We start from the raw sequence: 22,802 nt of genomic DNA, 5'->3' as shown, positions 1-22,802 counted from the left end.
CTCCCTCCCCCCACCCCTCCTCGCTTCCACCCTCCCTCACTCCCTCCCTCCCCACCACCTCTCACCCCCACACTTACCCCCACCCTCCCTCACTCCCTCCCTACTACCCCCACAATCCTCCAGCCCCTCTCTTATCCCCACAGCTCCCACATCTGCACTCCCCCAGCTCCCCTCTCATCCCCACAGCTCCCAGCCCCTTTCTCACCATTATATTCCCGTCTGACCCAGTTCTACCCATTCCTGTCACGACTGCCTTCTCCCTATCCCACTGAATCTCCTCACATTCACCACACTCTGCCCTATTTTTCCCCTCTACTAACTCCCTTCCCCCTTAGATACTGCTGGGACCACATGCACCACCCATGGCTTTCACTGTTTGCTCACTGCACCAATTCATAAAGAAACATCCCCCACCCATCTTTGCTCCTCACTCCTGTCCCTTCAGAAAGACCTGTGATGCCCAAGTAATGCCTTTAGTGGAGGGGCCCGTGGTGGCCCAGGACAGACTGATCAACAGCACCCTTCCCTGATCTGGGAGTGACTCACCTTAATGTTAGCTCCCAGCTGCTCCACATAGACCACAGAATAGCACACCCCTATGATTGAGGATCCCCTCTTCCCTCATTCCTCTCCCTCCCAACTCTCCATTCCCTTCCCTCCTCCTCTCACCTTTATCCTTCCCCATCTTAGCCCCGCCCCCCCATCCCTCTGATTTCATTTTCCTCTCCTGTCCCATCACGTGTTCCCCAAGCAGGGACAACATGGGTCTGAACAGTCATTCTGTTCACACCCTGGGTTGTGGATCGGATGGTGCAGGGGGAGCTTCATTCTATTTAACCCTGCCCTGATTAGTGTGTGGGAAACAGAGTGGAGTATGGGGCTTCACTCTGACCCTGCCCTTATCAGTGTGTGGGGATAGAGGGGGTTTCACTGTGACCCTGCCCTGATCAGTGTGTGAGGAAAGAGGGTGCTTAACTCTGACCCTGAACTGATTAGTGTGTGGGGAACAGAGGGGAGGAGGGAGATATAATGTGGCACTGCCCTAATCAGTGTGAGGGGACAGAGGAGGATTCACTGTGACCCTGCCCTGATCAGTGTATGGGGACAGAAAGGGATTCACTGTGGCCCTGACCCAAACAGTGTATGTGGACAGAGGCTACTTTACTATGACCCTGCCCTGATCAGTGACTGGGGACAGAGGGGGATTCACTTTGATTCTGGCACCATCAGTGTATGATGAGAGAGTGGGATTTACTGCTACCCTGCCCCCACAAGTTTTTGGGGAACATATTAGGGGGAGGGGACTTCACTGTGTCCCTGTCCAGATTAGTGTGTTGAGACAGTGGGGGAATCACTGTAATATTGGTACCATCAGTCTATGGAGAATAGAGGGGGCCTCACTGTGACCCTGCCTGATCAATGTTTGGGGACAGAGGGGGCTTCACTGTTACCCTGCCCTGAATACTGAGGGTGGACAGAGTGGAATTCACTGTGACCCTGCCCCTATTAAGGTGTGGGGACAGATAGGAATTCACTGTGACCCTGCCCTGATCAGTTTGTGCGGACAGAGGGGGCTTAACTATGACGCTGTCCTGATCAGTGTGGGGGACATAGGGTGATTTACTGTGACCCTGCCCTGATAAATGTGTGGGGACAGAGGTGAGGGGGGGGGGCTTCACTGTGACCTTCCCTGATCAGTCTGTGGGGACCGTGGGGAATTCACTGTGACGCTGACCCGACATTTGTGTGGAGAACAGAAGAGGGCTGGGGGACTTCACTGTGATCCTGACCCGATCAGTGTATGGAGAACAGAGGGGGCTTCACTGTGACCCTGCCCTAAATACTGAGTGTGGACAGAGCGGAATTCACTGTGACCCTGCCCCTATTAAGGTGTGGGGATAGATGGGAATTCATTGTGATCCTGCCCTGATCAGTTTGTGTCGACAGAGGGGGCTTAACTATGACGCTGCTCTGATCAGTGTGGGGGCATAGGTGGATTTACTGTGACCCTGCCCTGATCAGTGTGTGGGGGTCAGAGGGAGCTTCACAGTGACAATTCCCTGATCATTATGTGGGGAACATATTAGGGGGAGGGGACTTCACTGTGTCCCTGACCCGATCAGTGTGTGGATACAGAGGGGGCTTCACTGTAACCCTGCCTGATCTGTGTGTGGGGACAGAGAGGGCTTAAATATGACGCTGCCCTGAGCAGTGTGTGGGGACATAGGGGGATTAACTGTGACTCTGCCCTGATAAATGTGTGGGGACAGAGGGGGATTCACTTAGACCCTGGCCCAATCAGTATCTGGGAAACAGAGGGGGCTTCACTGTGACCTTCCCTGATCAGTGTGTGGGGACAGAGGGGACAGACTGTGACCCCACCCCGACATTTGTGTGGGGAACAGATTAGTGTAGGAGACTTCACTGTGACCCAAACCCGATCAATGTATGGGGAAATGAGTGGGGCCTCACTGTGATCCTTCCCTGATCAATGTGTGGGGTGAGAGGGGATTTCACTGTGACTCTGCACTGTTCAGTTGGTGGGGACAGAAAGGGATTCACTGTTATCCTGCCCTGATCAGTGTTTGGGGACAGAGGAGGCTTCACTGTGACCCTACCCTGATCAATATGTGTGGACAGAGCAGAATTCACTGTGACCCTGCCCTCATTAGAGTATGGGGATAGTAGGGCACTCACTGTGACCCTTGCGCTATCTGTGTGTGGGACAGAGTGGAATTCACTGTGACAGTGGATCAATCAGTGTATGGGGAACAGAGGGAGCTTCACTATGACTCTGCCCTGATCAATGTGTGGGGACACAGGGGGATTCACTGTGACCCTATCCCTTTCAGTGTATGGGGAACAGAAGGGACTTCACTGTGTCCATGCCCTGATCAATGTGTGGTGACAGATGGGGCTTCACTGTGATCTTGCTCTGATCAGTGTGTGGTGACAGAGGGCATTCACTGTGTCCCTGCATCGACCAATGTGTGGGAAACAGATTAGGGGAGGGGACTTCACTGTGTCCCTGCCCTGATCAGTGACTGGGGACAGAGGGGGATTCACTTTGATACTGGCACCATTAGTGTATGGAGAATAGAGGGGGCTTCACTCTGTCCATCTCCTGATCAGTGTGTTGCAATAGAGGGGATGTCACTATGATGCTGGCACAATCAGGTTATGGGGAACTGAGGGAGCTTCACCTTGACTCTGCCCTGATCAGTGTGTGGCGACAGAAGGGGATTCTCTGTGGTCCTGGCCAAAGCAGTGTATGTGGTCAGAAGCTACTTCACTGTGACCATGCCCTGATCAGTGTGTGGGGATTGAGGGGGATGCACTTTGATTCTGACACCATCAGTGTATGGAGAATAGAGGGGGATTCACTGTGACCCTGTCCTTATCAATGTGACTCTTCCCCGATCAGTGTGTGGGGACAGAGGGTGATTCACTGCGGTCCTGCCCTAATCAGTGTGTGGGGACAGATGGGGATTCACTGTATCACAGGCCCAATCAGTGTATGGGGAACAGAGGGGGATTCACTGTGACCCTGCCCCGGCCAGTGTGTGGGGTACAGATTAGGGGTTCGGGACTTCACTGTGACCCTGCCCTGATCCGTGTGTAGGGACAGAGCGGATTCACTGTGACCCTGGCTCAATCAGTGTATGAGGAACAGAGGGAGCTTCACTGTGATCCTGTCCTGATCAGTGTTTGGGGACAGAGGGGTCTTAACTGTGACCATACCCTGATCAGTGTGTGGGAAATAAAGGGGACTTCATTCTACCCCAGGTAGTCCTGCCCTGTCTCGATTCATGAGAGAGTGGAGAGAGCTGGTCTCGGCACAAAACAAAATTTACAGGCCTTTCAGGTTTGAGTTCATGTGTTGAAGATGCGCCGGATATTGGTGTATACGATCCAGAGATTGATGCTGACTGCATCTTTTCCAGAGGTTCTGCTCCTGCAGCAGAGGATGTGTGCAGTGCTGACTGACACCTTATTCCAGGGGCTGACTGTGAATCCCTACACTATCCCAGGGACTGACTGAGTCTCCCCCATACTCCAGGGACTGACTGAGCCTCCTCCCACCCCCCCCCACCCCCCCACTACAGGAACTGACCAAGCCTTTAACCATATGGGCTGACTGAGCATGCACATCACCCCAGGGGCTGTCTCTCATACCCATCATCATCCCAGAAACTGACTGAGACTCATCCCCAAACCAGGGGCTGCACAAGACCTCCCCACCGCAGGTGCTGAGCGAGACCCCCTAGGGCTGACTATGACCCCGGCAGCCACAACCCCTGATTTAAACTGCTCCGTCTCTCTTTGCAGTAGCACTGATGTGGGCAAAGAAGCTGGTGAGCTGGACTTCAGTGGCCTCCTGAAAAAGAGGTGAGCTCTCAGAGGTTGGCCGTGATGCAGATCAGCTCTGTTATTGCTACAAACTCTAGACCATGGCTGGGTGGGGGGGGGAGGGGGGGGGGCAACAGGAGAAGGATTTGGCTAAAGAGCACACCAGGTGGGGTCCACCATCCAATGGGTGTACAGTGTGTCACAGAGTGAAAGGTAGGGTGTTACATTGTGACACAGAGTGCAGGGTGGGGTTTTACAGTGAGACACAAAGTGCAGGGTAGGGTGTTACGGTGTGTCACAGAGTGAAGGGTGGGGTTTTACAATGAGTCGTAGAGTGCAGGGAGGGGTGGTACTGTAAGACAGAGTGTAGGGTGGGTGTAACAGTGTGTCACAGAGTGAAGGGTGGGGTGTTACAGTGGGTCACAGAGTGTAGGGAGGGGTGACACAGTGATACAGAATGCAGGTGGAATGTTACACTGGGTTTCAACGTGTAGGGTGATACATTTCAGTAAGACAAGAGTGTAGGGTTGCGGTGATACAGGGTGTCACAGAATGTAGGTTGGGGTGATACAGTGAGACACAGTGCAGGGTGGGGTGTTACAATGTATCATAGAGTGCAGGGTGGGGTGTTACAGTGAGACAGAAGGTGAAGGATGGGGTGTTACAGTGCAGGGTTGGGATGTTACAGTGTGTCACAGAGTGCAGGGTGGGGTTTTACAGTGAGTTGCAGAGTGCAGGGTGGGGTGGTGCTGTAAGACAGAGTGAAGGGAGGGTGTTACAGTCTTTCAAGAGTGAAGGGTGGGGTGTTACATTGGATCACAGAGTGTAGGGTGGAGTGATACAGTGAGACACAGAGTGCAGGGTGGGGTACAGTTAGTCACAAGGTGTAGGGCAAATGTTACAGTAAGACATAGAGTGTAGGGTTGCGGTTTTACAATATATCACAGAGTGTAGGTTGGATGTTACAGTGAGACAGAGTGTAGGGTGGGGCATTTTATTGAGACTCAGAGTGCAGGGTGATGTGTTACAGAGTGACACAGAGTGCAGATTGGGGTGTTTCAGTGAGTTGCAGAGCGCAGGGTGGGGTGTTACAGTGAGACAGAGTGAAGGGTGGGGTGTTACAGTGGATCATAGAGTGAAGGGTGGGATGTTACAGTGGGTCACAGAGTGCAGGGTTGTGGTGTTTCAGAGTGACACAGAGTGCAGATTGGGGTGTTACAGTGTTTCACAGAGTGGAGGGTGGTGTTATAGTGAGACACAGACTGTAGGCTGAGGTGTCACCATGGGTCACAGAGTGCAAGGTGAGGTGTTACAGTGAGACAAAGAGTACAGGATGGGGTGTTACAGTGGGTCACAGGTTGTAGATGATGTGTTACAGTGAGTCGCAGAGTGCAGGGAGGGGTGATACTGTAAGACAGCGTGTAGGGAGGGTGTTACAGTGTGTCAAGAGTGAAGGGTGGGGTGTTACATTGGATCACAGAGTGTAGGGTGGGTGATACAGTGAGACACAGAGTAAAGGGTGGGGTGTTACAGTTGGTCACAAGGTGTAGGGTGGGGTTTTACAGTGAGTCGTAGAGTGGAGGGAGGGGTGGTACTGTTAGACAGCGTGTAGGGAGGGTGTTACAGTGTGTCAAGAGTGAAGGATGGGGTGTTACATTGGATCACAGAGTGTAGGGTGGGTGATACAGTGAGACACAGAGTGAAGGGTGGGGTGTTACAGTTGGTCACAAGGTGTAGGGTGGGGTTTTACAGTGAGTCATAGAGTGGAGGGAGGGGTGGTACTGTTAGACAGAGTGTAGGGTGGGTGTTACAGTGGGTCACACAGTGTTGGCTGGGGTGATACAGTGAGACATAGAGTTCAGGGTGGGGTATTACTACAAGAAAGAGTGTCAGGTGGGGCATTACAGTGAGACACTGACTGTACGGTGGAGTGTTACAGTGTGCCACAGAGTGCAGGGCCGGGTATTTCAGTCAGACAGAGTGTAGGTGGGTGTTACAGTGAGTCACAGAAGGCAGGGAGGGGGTGGTACTGTAATACAGAATGTAGGGAGGGTGTTACAGTGAGACACAGAGTGAAGGATGGGGTTTTACAGTGAGTCACAGAGTGCAGGGAAGCGTGATACTGTAAGACAGAATGTAGGGTAGGTGTTACAGTGTGTCACAGAGTGCAGGGTGGGATGTTACACTGGGTCACAGAGAGCAGATTGGGTTGTTACTGTATGTCACAGAGTGAAGGGTGGAGTGTTACAGTGACACACAGAGTGTAGGCTGAGGTTTCAGAATGTGTCATATAGTATATGGCGGAGTGTTACAGTGTGAGACAGAGTGAAGTGTGGGGTTTTACAGTGGGTCACAGAGTGTTGGCTGGGTGTTATAGTGTGTCACAGAGTGCAGTGTGGGGGATTACAATGAGATACTGAGTGTAGGATGGGTGTTACAGTGCTTCACAGAGTGAAGGGTGGGGTGTTACAGTGAGACACAAAATGGAGGGTAGGGTGTTGCAGTGTGCCAAAGAGTGAAGGGTGGGATTTTACCCTGTGTCGTAGAGAGCAAGGAGGGGTGGTACTGTAATACAGAGTGTTGTAAGGGTGTTACAATGTGTCACAGAGTATAGGGTGGTGTGTTACAATTTTTCACAGAGTGTAGGGTTTGGTGTTACAGTGAGACAGAGAGTGAAGTGTGGGGTGTTACATTTGGTCATAGAGTGCAGGTGGGGTTTACAGTGAGTCACAGAGTGCAGGGAGTGTTGATACACTATGATTGAGTGTAGGGAGGGTGTTACCGTGAGACAAAGATTGTAGAGTGGGGTGTTACATTGTGACACAGAGTGACGGGTGGGGTTTTACAATGAGCCGTAGAGTGCAGGTGGGGGTAGTACAGTAAGACAGAGTGTAGGGGGAGTATTACAGTGTGCCACAGAGTGAAGTGTGGGGGATTACAGTGAGATACAGAGAACAGGGTGGAGTGTTAGTGAGAAAGATAGTGTAGGGTGGGGTGTTACAGTGTGTCACAGAGTGCAGGGTGGGGTGTTACACTGTGTCGTAGAGGACAGGGAGGGGTGGTACTGTAATACAGAATGTAGGGAGGGTGTTACAGTGAGACACCGAGTGTAGAGTGGGGTTTTACAGTGAGTCACAGAGTGCAGGGAAGTTTGATACTGTAAGACAGAATGTAGGGTAGGTGTTACAGTGTGTCACAGAGTGCAGGGTGGGATGTTACACTGGGTCACAGAGAGCAGATTGGGTTGTTACTATATGTCATAGAGTGAAGGGTGGAGTGTTACAGTGACACACAGTGTGTAGGCTGAGGTTTCACATTGGGTCACATAATATAGGGTGGAGTGTTATGGTGTGAGACAGAGTTCAGCGTTGGTTTTTACAGTGAGATGTAGAGTGCAGGCAGGGGTGGTACTGTAAGACAGAGTGTGGGGTGAATGGTACCGTGTGAAACAGAGTGAAGGGTGGGGTTTTACAGCAGGTCACAGAGTGTTTGCTGGGTGCTATAGTATGTCACAGAGTGCAGTGTGGGGGATTACAGTGAGGTACAGAGTGTAGGATTGGTGTTGCAGTTTGTCACAGAGTGAAGTGTGCTGTGTTACAGTGAGGCACAGAATGTAGGCTGAGGTGTCACAGTGTGTCACATAGTGCAGGGTAGGGAGTTACAGTAAGACACAGAGTGCAGCGTGGGGTTTTACAGTGAGTTGTAGAGTGCAGGGAGGGGTGGTACTGTAAGACAGAGTGTAGAGTGTGTATTACAGTGTGTCACAGAGTGCAGTATGGGGGATTACAGTGAGATACAGAGTATGGGGTGGAACTGTAAGACAAAGTTTAGGTTGGTGCATTACAGTGAGACAGTGTGTAGGGTGGGTTGTTACTGTGTGTCACCGAATGCAGGGTGGGGTATTACTTCAAGACAGAGTGTAGTGTGGTTGTTACAGTGTTTCACAAGGTGCAGGGTGGGGTGATTTGCTGAGAAACCGAGGGGAGGGTGGGGTGTTTCAGTGAGTCACAGAGTGCAGGGAGGGTTGATACTCTATGATTGAGTGTAGGGAGGGTGTTACAGTGAGACAAAGATTGTAGTGTCAGGTGTTACATTGTGACACAGAGTGACTGTTGGGGCTTTACAATGAATCCTAGAGTGCAGGTGGGGGTAGTACAGTAAGACAGAGTGTAGGGGGAGTATTACAGTGTGTTACAGAGTGCAGTGTGGGGGATTACAGTGAGATTCAGAGAACAGGGTGGAGTGTTAGTGAGAAAGAGTGTGTAGGGTGGGGTATTACAGTGTGTCACAGAGTGCAGAGTGTTGTATTACAGTAAGACAGAGCGCAGGGTGATATGTTACAATCTGTCACACAGTGATGGGTGGGGCCGTACAGTGGGTCACGGAGTGTAGCGTGGGGTGTTACAGTGAGACAGAGAGTGCAGTGTGGCTTGTTACAATGTGATGCATAGTGCACAGTAGGGAGCTACAGTGACACACAGAGTGTAGGGTGGTGTCTTACAGTGGGTCACAGATTGTAGTGTGGGGTATACAGTGGGTCTCAGAGTGCATGGTGGGGTGTTACAGTGGGTCGCAGTGTGCAGTGTTGGGTGTTACATTGGGAAACAGTATGATGGGTGGTGTGTTACAGTGGGTCAGAGTAAATGGTTGGGTGTTATAGTGGGTCACAGAGTGCGAATAGGGTATACAGTGTGTCACAGAGGGAAGTGTGGGGTGTTACAGTGGGACACAGTGTGCTGTGTGGAGTGTTACAGGGGGTCATATAGTACTTGCTGGTGTGTTACAGTGAGTCATAGAGTGCAGGCTGGGGTGTTACAGTGAATAACAGAATGCAGGATGGGGTATTACAGGGGGTCATAGAGGGCGTGTTGGGGTGACCCAGTGGGTCATAGAGTGCAGGGTGTTGTTTTACGGTGGGTTTCAGTTTGCAGGGAGGGGTGTTACAGTGTGTCACAGAGTGAAGGGTGGGGTGTTACAGTGGGTCACAGAGTGCAGATTGAGTTGTTATAGTGGAACACAGAATGAAGGCTGAAGTGTTACTGTGAGACACAGAGTATAGAGTTGCGTGTTACATTGAGTCACAGAGTAAAGGGTGTGGTGTTACAGTCATTTACAGAGTGTAGGGTTGGATGTTATATTGGGTCATAGTGTACTTGGTGGGGTGTTACAGTGGGTCAGAATGAAGGCTGGGGTGTTACAGTGAGACACAGAGTATAGAGTGGGGTGTTACAGTTAGTCACAGATTGAAGGGCGCAGTGTTACAGTGGGTCACAGAGTGCAGGCTGTGGTGTTACAGTGGGTAATAGAGTACTTGGTGGGGTGTTACGGTGAGTCATAAAGTTCAGGGTGGTGTGTTGCAGTGGATCATAGTGTGCAGGCTTTGGTGTTACAGTGAGACACAGACAGTAATGTGGGGTGTTACAGTGGGTAACAGAGTGCAGGGTTGGTTTTTACTGTGGGTCACAGTGTTCAGTCTGGGATGTTACATTGGGACACAGAGTGAATGGTGGCGTGTTACAGCGTGACACAGTGTGCAGCATTGTGTGTTACCGTGTATCACTGAGTGAATGATGGGGTGTTGCAGAGTGACACATAGTTTAGGGTGGGGAGTTTCAGTGAGTCACAGAGTGGTGGTTGGTGTGTTACATTGTGTCAAAGAGTGTAGGGTCAGTTGTAACAGTGTGTCACAGAGTTCAGGGTGTTGTATTACAGTAAGACAGAGCGTAGGGTGGTGTGTTACCGTCTGTCACACAGTGATGTGTGGGGTCGTACAATGGGTCATGGAGTGTAAGGTGGGGTTTTACAGTGAGACAGAGAGTGTAGTGTGGGTTGTTACAGTGTGATGCAGAATGCAGGGTAGGGAGCTACAGTGACACACAGAGTGTAGGGTGGGGTCTTACAATGGGTCGAATATGGTGGTGTGGTGTCTACAGTGGGTCTCATATTGCATAGTGGGGTGTTACAGTGGGGCACAGAGTGAAGGCTGGGTGTTACAGTGGGTCAGAGAATGAAGGCTGTGGTGTTACAGTGAGACCGAGTATAGATTGGGGTGTTACAGTGACTCACAGTGTGAAGAGTGGGGTGTTATAGTGAGGCCCAGAGTGTAGGTTGGTGTGTTACAGTGGGGCACAGTGTGCTGTGTGGAGTGTTACAGTGAGTACCAAAGTGCATGGTGTGGATCTACAGTGGGTCACTGAGTGTTGGGTGAGGTGTTACCGTGTGTCACAGAGTGAAGGTTGGGTTGTTACAGTGGGACACAGAGTGAAGGGTGGGGTATTACTGTGAGAGACAGAGTATAGAGTTGCGTGTTACATTGAGTCACAGAGTAAAGGGTGGGGTGTTACAGTGATTTACAGAGTGTAGGGTTGGATGTTATATTGGGTCATAGTGTATATGGTGGGGTGTTACAGTGGGACAGAATGAAGGCTGGGGTGTTACAGTGAGACACAGAGTAAATGGTGCAGTGTTACAGTGCGTCACAGAGTGTAGGGTGGCATGTTACAATGAGACACAGAGTGGAGCGTTGTGTGTTACAGTGTGTCACAGAGTGCAGGTTGGTGTGTTACAGTGGGTAATAGAGTAATTGGTGGGGTGTTACAGTGAGTCATAAAGTGCAGGGTGGTGTGTTGCAGTGGATCATAGTGTGCAGGCTTTGGTGTTATAGTGAGACAGACAGTCGTATGGGATGTTACAGTGGGTAACAGAGAGCAGGGTTGGTTGTTACTGTGGGTCACAGAGTTCAGTCTGGGATTTTACATTGGGACACAGAGTGAATGGTGGGGTGTTACATTGAGACACAGTGTGCAGCATTGTGTGTTACCGTGTATCACTGAGTGAATGATGGGGTGTTACAGTATGACACAGAGTTCAGGGTGGGGGTTTCAGTGAGTCACAGTGTGCACATTGGGGTGTTACAGTGTGTCACAGAGTGCAGGGTGTTGTATTACAGTAAGAAAGAGCGCAAAATAATATGTTACAATCTGTCACACAGTGATGGGTGGGGTCGTACAGTGGGTCACGGATTGTAGCATGGGGTGTTACTGTGAGACATAGAGTGCAGTGTGGGTTGTTACAGTGTGATGCAGAGTGCAGGGTAGGGAACTACAGTGACACTCAGAGTGTAGGGTGGGGTCTTACAGTGGGTCACAGGGTGCAAGTATGATATACAGTGTGGGGTGTTACAGTGGACACATTGTGCTGTGTGGAGTGTTACAGATGGTCATATAGTAATTAGTGGTGTGTTACAGTGGGTTATCGAGTGCAGGGCATGGTGAGACAGTGAGATACAGCATTAAGGCTTGGTTGTTACAGTGGGTCACAGTGTGAATGATGGGGTTTTAGAATTTGACATAGAGTGTAGGGTGGGGAGTGACAGTAAGTCATAGAATGCAGGTTGCATGATACAGAGTGTCACAGTGTGCAGGCTTTGGTGTTACAGTGAGATACAGACAGTAGTGTGGGGTGTTACAGTGGGTAACAGAGTGCAGGGGCGGCTGCTACAGTGGGTCACAGAGTTCAGGCTGGGTTGTTACAGTGGGACACAGAGTGAAGAGTGGGATAGAGTGAGACACATTGTGCAGCATTGTGTGTTACCATGTATCACAGTGTGAATGATGGAGTGTTACAGTGTGACACAGAGTTTAGGGTGGGGAGTTTCAGTGAGTCACAGAGTGCAGGTTGGGGTGTTACAGTGTGTCAAATACTGTAGGTTTGGGTGTTACAGTGTGTCACAGAGTGCAGGGTATTGTATTTCAGTAAGACAGAGCGCAGGGTGGTGTGTTACAGTCTGTGTCACACAGTGATGTGTGGGGTCGTATAGTGGGTCATGGAGTGTAAGGTGAAGTTTTACAGTGAGACAGAGAGTGCAGTGTGGGTTGTTACAGTGTGATGCAGAGTGCAGGGTAGGGAACTACAGTGACACTCAGAGTGTAGGGTGGGGTCTTACAGTGGGTCAAATATGGTAGTGTGGGATCTACAGTGTATCTCAGGGTGCATGGTGGGGTGTTACAGTGGGTCAGAGCGTGCAGTTTTGGGTGTAACATTGGCAAACAGAGTGATGGGTGGGGTGTGAAGTTGTGTCACAGAGTGAATGGTTGGGTGTTAGAGTGGGTCTCAGTGTGCAGGCTGGGGTGTTACAGTGGGACACAGAGTGAAGGCTGTGTGTTACAGTGGGTCAGAGAATGAAGGCTGTGGTGTTACAGTGAGACATCGAGTATAGATTGGGGTGTTACAGTGACTCACAGTGTGAAAGGTGGGGTGTTATAGTGAGACCCAGAGTGTAGATTGGGGTGTTACATTGGGACACTGTGTGCTGTGTGGAGTGTTACAGTGAGTACCAAAGTGCATGGCGTGGAGCTACGGTGGGTCACTGAGTGTTGGATGAGGTGTTACAGTGTGTCACAGAGCGAAGAGTGGGTTGTTACAGTGAATCATCGAGTATAGAGTGGGGTGTTACAGTGACTCAAGTGTGAAGGCCGGGATGTTACAGTGGGACACACAGTGAAGGACGGGTTGTTACAGTTAGACACATTGTGCAGCATTGTGTGTTCCCGTGTGTCATAGAGTGAGGATACAGAATGAGGGCTGGGGTGTTGCTGTGAGACACAGAGTATAGAGTGGGGTGTAACGGTGAATCAGAGTGAAGGGTGGGGTGTTACAGTGCGTCATTGAGTGCAGGCTTTGGTGTTACAGAGAAACACAGACTGTTGTGTGGGATGTTACAGTGGGTAACAGAGTGCACGGTCAGCTGTTACAGTGGGTCACTCTGTGGAGTGTTACAGTGAGTACCAAAGTGCATGGTGTGGTGCTAAGGTGGGTCACCGAGTGTAGGGTGGGGTGTTACAGTGAGTCATAGAGTGCAGGGTGGTGTGTTGCAGCGGATCATACTGTGCAGGCTGTGGTGTTACAGTGAGACACAGACGTTAGTATGGGGTGTTACAGTGGGTAACAGAGTGCAGGGTCGGCTGTTACAGTGGGTCACAAAGTTTGGGTTGGATGTTACAGTAGGACACAGAGTGAATGGTGGGGTGTTACATTGAGACACAGTGTGCAGCATTTTGTGTTACCATGTGTCACTGAGTGAATGATGGGGTGTTACAATGTGACACAGAGTTTAGAGTGGGGTGTTACAGTGAGTCGTAGAGTGCAGGGTGGTGTGTTGCAGCGGACTATAGTGTGCAGGCTTTGGTGTTACAGTGGATATCAGTGTGCAGGGTCAGCTGTTACAGATGGTCACAGAGTTCAGGCTGGGATGTTACAGTGTATCACAGTGTGAATGATGGGGTGTTACAGTGTGAAACGGAGTTCTGCGTGGGGAGTTTCAGTGAGTCACAGAGTGCAGGTTGGTGTGTTACAGTGTGTCAAAGATTGTAGGGTCATGTGTCGCAGAGTGCAGGATTTTGTATTACAGTAAGACAGAGCACGGGATGATATGTTACAATCTGTCACACAGTGATGGGTAGGGTCGTTCCATCGGTCACGGAGTGTAGCGTGGGGTGTTACAGTGAGACGTAAAGTGCAGTGTGGGTTGTTACAGTGTGATGCAGAGTGCGGTATAGGGAGCTACAGTGACACACAGAGTTTAGGGTCGGGTCTTACAGTGGGTTACAGAGAGTAGTGTGGGCATCTACAGTGGGTCTCAGAGTACATGGTGGGGTGTTACAGTGGGTCAGAGTGTGCAGTGTTGGGTGTTACAGTGTGTTGGTGAATATTGGGTGTTCCAGTGGGTCACAGAGTGCGAATAGGGTATACAGTGTGTCACAGAGGGAAGTGTGGGGTGTTGAAGTTGGATACAGTGTGCTGTGAGTACTGTTACAGGAGGTCATATAGTACTTGGTGGTGTGTTACAGTGAGTCATAGAGTGTAGGATGGGGAGTTATAGTGGGTAACAGAGTGCAGGGTGGGATGTTACATTGAATCACAGAGTGCAGGCTGGGATATTACAGGGGGTCATAGAGTTCGGGTTTGGGTGACCCAGCAGGTCATAGATTGCAGGGTGTTGTGCTACTGTGGGTTTCAGTGTGCAGGGAGGGGTGTTACAGTGTAACACAGAATGAAGGCTGAGGTGTTACTGGGAGATACAGAGTATAGAGTGGGTTGTCACATTGAGTCACAGAATAAAGTGTGGGGTGTTACAGTGATTTATAGAATGTAGGGTTGGATGTTAGAGTGGGTCATAGAGTACAAGGTAGGGTTTTACAGTGGGACAGAATGAAGGTTGGGGTGATACAGTGAGAGTATTGAGTGGGGTGTTACAGTGAGTCACAGAATGAAGGGTGTGGTGTTACAGTGGGTAATAGAGTGCAGGCTTTGGTGTTACAGTGAGATAGACAGTAGTGTGGGATGTTACAGTGGGACACAGAGTGAATGGTAGGGTGTTACAGTGAGATACAGTGTGGAACATTGTGTGTTGCCGTGTGTCACAGAGTGAATGATGGGGTGTTACAGTGTGACACAGAGATTAGGGTGTTGAGTTACAGTGAGTCATTGAATGCCATTGGGATGTTACAGTGTGTCAGAGTGCAGGCTCGAGTGTTACAGTGGGTAATAGGGTACTTGGTGGGGTGTTACAGTGAGTCATAGAGTGCAGGGTGGTGTGTTGCAGTGGATCATAGTGCAGACTGTAGTGTTACAGTGACACACAGACAGTAGTGAGGTGTGTTACAGTGAGTAACAGAGTGCAGGATCAGCTGTTACAGTGGGTCACAGCGTTCAGGCTTGGATGTTACAGTGGGACACAGAGTGAAGGGTGGGGAGTGACAATGAGTCATAGAATGCAGGCTGGATGATACAGTGTGTCACAGTGTGCACACTTTGGTGTTACAGTGAGACACAGACAGTAATGTGGGGTGTTACAGTGGGTAACAGAGTGCAGGGTTGGCTGTTACAGTGGGTCATGGAGTGAATGGTGGGGTGTTGCAGCGAGACACATTGTGCAGCACTTTGTGTTAACATGTATCACAGTGTGAAAGATGGGGTGTTACAGTGTGACACAGAGTTTAGGGTGGGGAGTTTCAGTGAGTCACAGAGTGCAGGGTATTATATTACAGTAAGACAGAGTGCAGGGTGGTGTGTTACAGTCTGTAGCACAGTGATGGGTGGGGTCGTACAGTGGGTCATGGAGTATAAGGTGGGGTTTTACAGTGAGACAGAGAGTGCAGTGTGGGTTGTTACAGTGTGATTTAGAGTGCAGGGTAGGGAACTACAGTGACACACAGAGTGTAGGGAGGGATCTTACAGTGGGTCAAATATGGTAGTGTGGGATCTACAGTGGGTCTCAGGGTGCATGGTGGGGCGTTACAGTGGGTCAGAGTGTGCAGTTTTGGGTGTAACATTGGCAAACAGAGTGATGGGTGAGGTGTTACAATGTGTCACAGAGTGAAGGGTCTGGTGATACAGTGGGTCACAGAGTGAAGGCTGTAAATCATTGTAACATTTCAGATGTGTTACAGTGAGTCAGAGAAGGAAGGCTGTGGTGTTACAGTGAGACATCAAGTATATATTGGGGTGTTACAGTGACTCACAGTGTGAAAGGTGGGGTGTTACTGTGAGACCCAGAGTATAGAGTTGCGTGTTACATTGAGTCACAGAGTAAAGGGTGGGGTGTTACTGTGATTTACAGAGTGTAGGGTTGGGTGTTAGATTGGGTCATAGAGTACATGTTGGGGTGTTACAGTGGGACAGAATGAAGGCTGGGGTGTTACAGTGAGACACAGAGTATAGAGTGGGGTGTTACAGTGCGTCACAGACTGTGGGGTGGCATGTTACAATGAGACACAGAGTGGATCATTGTGTGTTACAGTGAGTCATAGATTGCAGACTTTGGTGTTACAGTGAGACAGACAGTAGTCTGGGATGTTACAGTGGGACACAGAGTTAAGGTTGGGATGTTACAGTGAGACACAGTGTGCAGCATTGTGTGTTACCGTGTGTCGCAGAGTGAATGATGGTGTGTTACAGTGTGACACAGAGTTCAGGGTGGGGAGTTACAGTGAGTCATAGAGTGCAGTTGATATGTAACAGTTTGTCACTGTGTGCTGGGTGGGTTTTTACAGTGAGATGCAGAGTGCAGTCTGGGGTGTTACAGTGAGTCCTAATGTGCATGGTGTGGAGCTATGTTGGGTCACAGAGTGCGGGCTGGTGTGTTACACGGGGTCATATAGTACTTGGTGGTGTGTTACAGTGAGACACAGAGTGTAGGGTGGGGAGTTACAGTGGGTAACAGAGTGCAGGGTGGGATGTTCCATTGGTCACAGAGTGCAGGCTGGGGTGTTACAGGGGGTAATAGAGTGCGGGGTGGGGTGTCCCAGTGGGTCATAGAGTGCAGGGTGTTGTGTTACAGTGGGTAATAGAGTGCAGGGTGGGGTGTCCCAGTGGGTCATAGAGTGCAGGGTGTTGTGTTACAGTGGGTAATAGAGTGCAGGGTGGGGTGTTACAGAGGGTAATAGAGTGCGGGGTGGGGTGTCCCAGTGGGTCATAGAGTGCAGGGTGTTGTGTTACAGTGGGTAATAGAGTGCAGTGTGGGGTGTTACGGTGAGACAAAGAGTGTAGAATAGGGTTTTACACTGAGGAACAGAGTGGAGTTTGGGATGTTACAGTGGGTCACAGAGTGCAGGGTGTTGTATTACAGTAAGACAGAGTGCAGGGTGGTGTGTTCCAAGATGTCACACAGTGATGGGTGGGGTCATACAGTGGATCATGGAGTGTAAGGTGGGGTTTTACAGTGAGACACAGAGTGCAGTATGGGTTGTTACAGTGTGATGCAGAGCGCAGGATAGGGAGCTACAGAGACACACAGAGTGTAGGGTGGGTCTTACAATGGTCTCAGATGGTAGTGTGTGGTCTACATTGGGTCTCAGAATGAAGGTAGGGTATTACAAGGTGTCACAGTGTGCAGTGTTGAGTGTAACATTGGAAAACAGTGTGATGGGTGGGGTGTTGCAGTGTTTCACAGAGTAAATGGTTGGGTGTTAGAGTGTGTCACAGAGCGCAGGTTGTTGTGTTACAGTGTGTCAAATACTGTAGGTTCACAGAGTGCATGTAGGGTGTTACAGTGGGACACAGAGTGAATGCTGGGTTGTTACAGTGGGTCACAGAATGCCGATTGTGTTGCTACAGTGGGACAGGGAATGAAGGCTGGGGTGTTACAGTGACTCAAGTGTGAAGGGTGGGGTGTTAAAGTGATTTGCAGGGTGTAGGGTTGTGTGTTACAGTGGGTTATAGACTGTATGGTGGGGTGTTACAGTGGGACACAGAATGAAGGCTGGGGCGTTACAGTGAGACACAGAGTATAGAGTGGGGTGTTACAGAGAGTCACAGAGTGAAGGGTGGGGTGTTACAGTGTGACACAGTTGTTTTTAAACATTTCGGATGAGCCCTTTTTAAATTTTTAAAAAAAATTTTCACACTATAAACCATATAAATACATACAGACATTTTTTCTCTTGAATATATAGTGTAATTTTCTCGCCTTTTGCACCCCTCCCTTCTCTCCCTCCCTCACCCCCCTTCCCATTTATTTAAAATTTAATCTATAAGATACATTAAACCCATTTAACAATGACGTCACTTAATAAAAATAAACAAGAAATTTTTATCTTTTACTTTTATATACTGAGTCAGTTCATTTCGTTGTCTTCTCCTGTCATTTTGGGTGGTAGATATCCACGGTAGGATTTCTCTATTGTATTTCATGTATGGTTCCCATATTTGTTCGAATATTGTGATGTTATTTCTTAAATTATATGTTATTTTTTATAATGGAATACATTTATTCATTTCGATGTACCATTGTTGTATTCTCAAGTTGTCTTCTAATTTCTAGGTTGACATAATACATTTTTTTGCTACAGCTAGGGCTATCATAATAAATCTTTTCTGTGCTCCATCCAAATCGAGTCCAAATTCTTTGTTTTTTATGTTACTTAGGAGGAAGATCTCTGGGTTTTTTGGTATATTGCTTTTTGTGATTTTATTTAATATCTGGTTTAGATCTTCCCAAAAATTTTTCACTTTCTCACATGCCCAAATTGCATGTATTGTTGTTCCCATTTCCTTTTTACAGCGAAAACATCTGTCTGATATTGTTGGGTCCCATTTATTTAACTTTTGGGGTGTAATGTATAACCTGTGTAACGAATTATATTGTATCATGCGTAACCTCGTGTTTATTGTATTTCTCATAGTTCTGGAGCATAGCTTTTCCCATGTTTCATTTTTTATCTTTATGCTTAGATCTTGTTCCCATTTTTGTTTAGGTTTACAGTTTGTTTCCTCGTTCTCCTTTTCTTGCAGTTTGATGTACATGTTTGTTAAAAATTTTTTAATTATCATTGTGTCTGTAATCACATATTCAAAATTGCTTCCTTCTGGTAACCTCAGACTGTTTCCCAATTTGTCGTTCAAGTAGGTTTTCAGTGGGTGGTATGCAAACCTTGTATCGTGAGTTATATTATATTTGTCCTTCATTTGTTCAAAAGATAATAATTTATTTCTTGAAAATAATTTTCTATTCTTTTGATCCCTTTTCTCTCCCATTCTCTGAAGGAAAGGTTATTTATTGTGAAAGGGATTAGTTGATTTTGTGTCAATATTAATTTTGGTAGTTGGTAATTTATTTTATTTCTTTCTACGTGAATCTTTTTCCAAATGTTGAGCAGATGGTGCAATATTGGTAAATTCCTACGTTGCACCAAAATATCATCCCACTTATAGAGTATATGTTCAGGTATCTTCTCCCCTATTTTATCTAGTTCTAATCTGGTCCAATCTGGTTTTTCCTTTGTTTGATAAAAATCTGATAGGTATCTTAATTGTGCTGCTCTATAATAATTCTTAAAGTTTGGTAGTTGTAAGCCTCCTTGTTTGTACCATTCTGTTAATTTATCTAGTACTATCCTCGGTTTCCCCCCTCTCCATAAGAATTTCCTTATTATTTTCTTTAGCTCCTTGAAGAATTTCTCTGTTAGGTGAATTGGTAATGATTGAAATAGGTATTGTATTCTTGGGAAGATGTTCATTTTAATACAGTTTATCCTTCCTATCAGTGTTAGGGGTAAGTCTTTCCAGTGCTCTAAGTCATCTTGTAATTTTTTCATTAATGGCTGATAATTTAGTTTATATAGATGGCCGAGATTATTATTTAGTTGTATACCTAGGTATCGAATTGCTTGTGTTTGCCATCTAAATGGTGATTCTTTCTTAAACTTTGTGAAATCTGCATTATTCATTGGCATTGCTTCACTTTTATTTGCGTTGATCTTGTACCCCGATACTTCTCCATATTCCTTCAATTTCTTATGTAATTCTTTTATTGATATTTTTGGTTCTGTTAAGTATATTATAACATCATCTGCAAATAGACTGATTTTATATTCCTTCTCTTTTATTTTTACCCCTCTTATTTTATTTTCTGTTCTTATCAGTTCTGCTAGTGGTTCTGTAGCTAATGCGAATAGTGAGGGAGATAGTGGACATCCCTACCTTGTTGATCTGCTTAAGTTAAATTGTTTTGATATATATCCATTTACTGTCACTTTCGCCAATGGTCCCTTATATAATGCTTTAATCCAATTAATATATTTCTCTGGTAGGTTGAATTTTTGTAATAATTCCATTCTACTCTGTAAAAGGCTTTCTCTGCGTCTAAAGCAACTGCTACTGTTGGAGTTTTGTTTCCTTGTACTGCATGGATTAAGTTAATGAATTTACAGATATTCTCTGTTGTTCGTCTTTTTTTAATAAATCCAGTTTGGTCTAGTTTTACTATTTTTGGTACACAGTAGGCCAATCTTTTTGCTAATAGTTTATCTATTATCTTATAATCTGTGTTAAGTAGAGATATTGGTCAATACGATGCTGGTGTTAGTGGATCTTTCAATAGACAATAGACAATAGGAGCTGGAGTAGGCCCTTCGGCCTGTCGAGCCAGCACCGCCATTTTACAGATCATGCCTGATCACTACTATCAGTATCCCTTTCCAGCCTTATCCCCATAACCCTTAACTCCTTTGTCCACTAGAGTCTTATCTAACTCTCTTTTGAACATAATCAGCGAATCTGCCTCTACCACCCTCTGTGGCAGAGCATTCCACAGATTCACACTTCTCTGGGTAAAAAAATGTTTTCTCATCTCCATCCTAAAGGGCCTACCCTGTATTCTTAAACTATGCCCTCTAGTCCTCGTCTCCCCCATCATTGGGAACAAGTAATCCGACTTCACCCTGTCTATCCCCCTGATAATTTTGTATACCTCAATTATGTCCCCCCTCATCCTTCTAAACTCCATCGGATACAAGTCCAGTTTTTCTAGCCTTTCATCATATGTCAACCCCGCCATCCCTGGAACTAACCTTGTAAATTTGCGCTGCACACCCTCTATAGCTAGTATGTCCTTCCTCAAAATTGGAGACCAAAACTGGACGCAATACTCAAGGTGGGGTCTCACCAGGGCCATGTACAACTGCAGAAGGGCGTCTCTGTTCCTATACTCCAATCCCCTCTTTATGAAAGCCAACATGCCATTTGCCTTCTTCACAGCTTTCTGAACCTGCATGTTAGCCTTCAGTGACCGGTGAACAAGTACACCCAGATCCATTTGCACCACCCCACTCCCTAGCTTGTCTCCATTTAAATAATACTCAGCTTTCCTATTATTGCCCCCAAAATGGATAACCTCACATTTGCTCACATTGAACGTCATCTTCCATTCAGCAGCCCACTCCCCCAACCTGTCCAAGTCCCTCTGCATTTTCCTGACATCCTCCTCACACCCCACACCGCCACCCAGTTTAGTGTCATCTGCAAATTTGCTCATGTTATTAATAATCCCCTCATCCAAATCATTTACATAAATTACAAACAACTGAGGACCCAATACCGATCCCTGCGGCACTCCACTCATCACATCCTGCCATCCTGAAAAAGACCCGCTTACTCCAACCCTTTATTTCCTATTTCTTAACCAATTTCCTATCCATGTCAGCACCTTACCTCCAATACCATGCTCCCTGATCTTGCCCACTAGTCTCCCATGCGGTACCTTATCAAAGGCCTTCTGGAAGTCCAAATACACCACATCCACTGGCTCTCCCAAGTCCACCCTCTTTGTCACATCCTTGAAAAATTCCAGAAGGTTAGTCAAGCATGACTTACCCTTAAGGAATCCATGCTGACTAGCCCTTATACTATTATTTCTGCCTAAGTGTTCTGCTATTACTCCTTTTATGATAGACTCCAATATCTTCCCCACCACCGACGTCAGGCTGACCGGTCTATAATTTCCCATTTTCTCCCTCCCTCCCTTCTTAAAAATCGGCACCACATCAGCCACTCTCCAATCCTCAGGGACCTCCCCTGAATCTATGGAACTTTGGAAAATGTCGACCAGTGCCTCCACAATTTCCATAGCAACGTCTTTAAGCACCCTGGGATGCAGCCCATCAGGCCCTGGGGATTTATCAGCCTTCAGTCCCAACAATTTATTCACAACCTCTTGCTTCTAGATCCGGATATCCATTAGATCCCCTACTTCCCCAGGAAAGTTCCCCAAGTCTCTTGATACCGCATGACCACTACCCCCTAACTGACCATAACCTATATCCTCCTTGGTGAAGACAGTTGCAAAGTATTTGTTAAATTTCTCAGCCATCTCCTTGTTTCCGGTAATAATTCCACCCTTTTCCATTCTTAATGGACCAATTTTGGACCGAACCAATTTCTTCCTCTTCACATATTTAAAAGAGCTTTTGCTATCCTCCATTATATTATTTGCTAATTTCCTCTCGTACTTCATTTTCCCCTCTCTTATGACTTTCTTAGTTACCCTCTGATGCTCTTTGAAGGTTTCCCAATCCTCTAACTTCCTACTCTGCTTCGCTATCTTATACTCACTTTAGATTTGATATTGCACTTGATTTCATTAGTTAGCCACGGCTGCCATTTGCATCTCCTAGAGCCTTTCCTCCACTTTGGAATAAATTTGTCCTGAATCCTGTGAAGAATGTCCAAAAATACCTGCCATTTTTCCCCAGTTGTCCTCCCAGATAGTGTATCTTTCCATTTTATTTTGGCTAGCTCCTCCCTCATAGCTGCATAATCCCCTTTATTTAACTGCAGTACAGATGCTTCCGACTTCCTTTCTTTTTCCCTTTCTAATTGCAGCTCAAAAGTAACCATAGCATGGTCACTATTCCCTAATGGCTCCCCTACATCGAGGTCACTTATTAACTCTGCGTTGCTGCACAGCACCAAGTCCAGAATCGACTTCCCCCTGGTAGGTTCCTCCACTAGCTGTTCCAAGAAAGTATCTCGTAGACATTCAATAAACTCACTCTCTTGTGTTCCTGCCCCCGTCTGATTATCCCAGTCCACCTTCATGTTGAAGTCCCACATAACTACCGTATTGCTACCACTTTGACATGCCACTCTTAATTCCTGATTTATACTTCTACCGA

At 47.6% G+C, this 22,802-nt stretch overlaps 1 protein-coding gene across 1 annotated transcript in view; it reads left to right on the top strand.

The window, feature by feature from the left end:
- The window catches only part of LOC138740976 (myosin-binding protein C, cardiac-type-like), a 337,578-nt gene that overhangs the window by 8,135 nt on the left and 306,641 nt on the right, over window positions 1–22,802 (top strand). Inside the window, exon 5 of the mRNA XM_069894359.1 lies at window positions 4,330–4,389. Coding sequence (XP_069750460.1) covers window positions 4,330–4,389 — 60 coding nt within the window. The remainder of the gene's footprint in view (window positions 1–4,329; window positions 4,390–22,802) is intronic.

The sequence above is a fragment of the Narcine bancroftii genome, chromosome 1 (assembly GCF_036971445.1).
Source record: "Narcine bancroftii isolate sNarBan1 chromosome 1, sNarBan1.hap1, whole genome shotgun sequence".
NCBI classification, from domain to species: Eukaryota; Metazoa; Chordata; class Chondrichthyes; order Torpediniformes; family Narcinidae; genus Narcine; species Narcine bancroftii.
The sequence above is the reverse complement of the archived record's forward strand: the minus strand, read 5'-3'. Positions and strand labels throughout refer to the sequence as shown.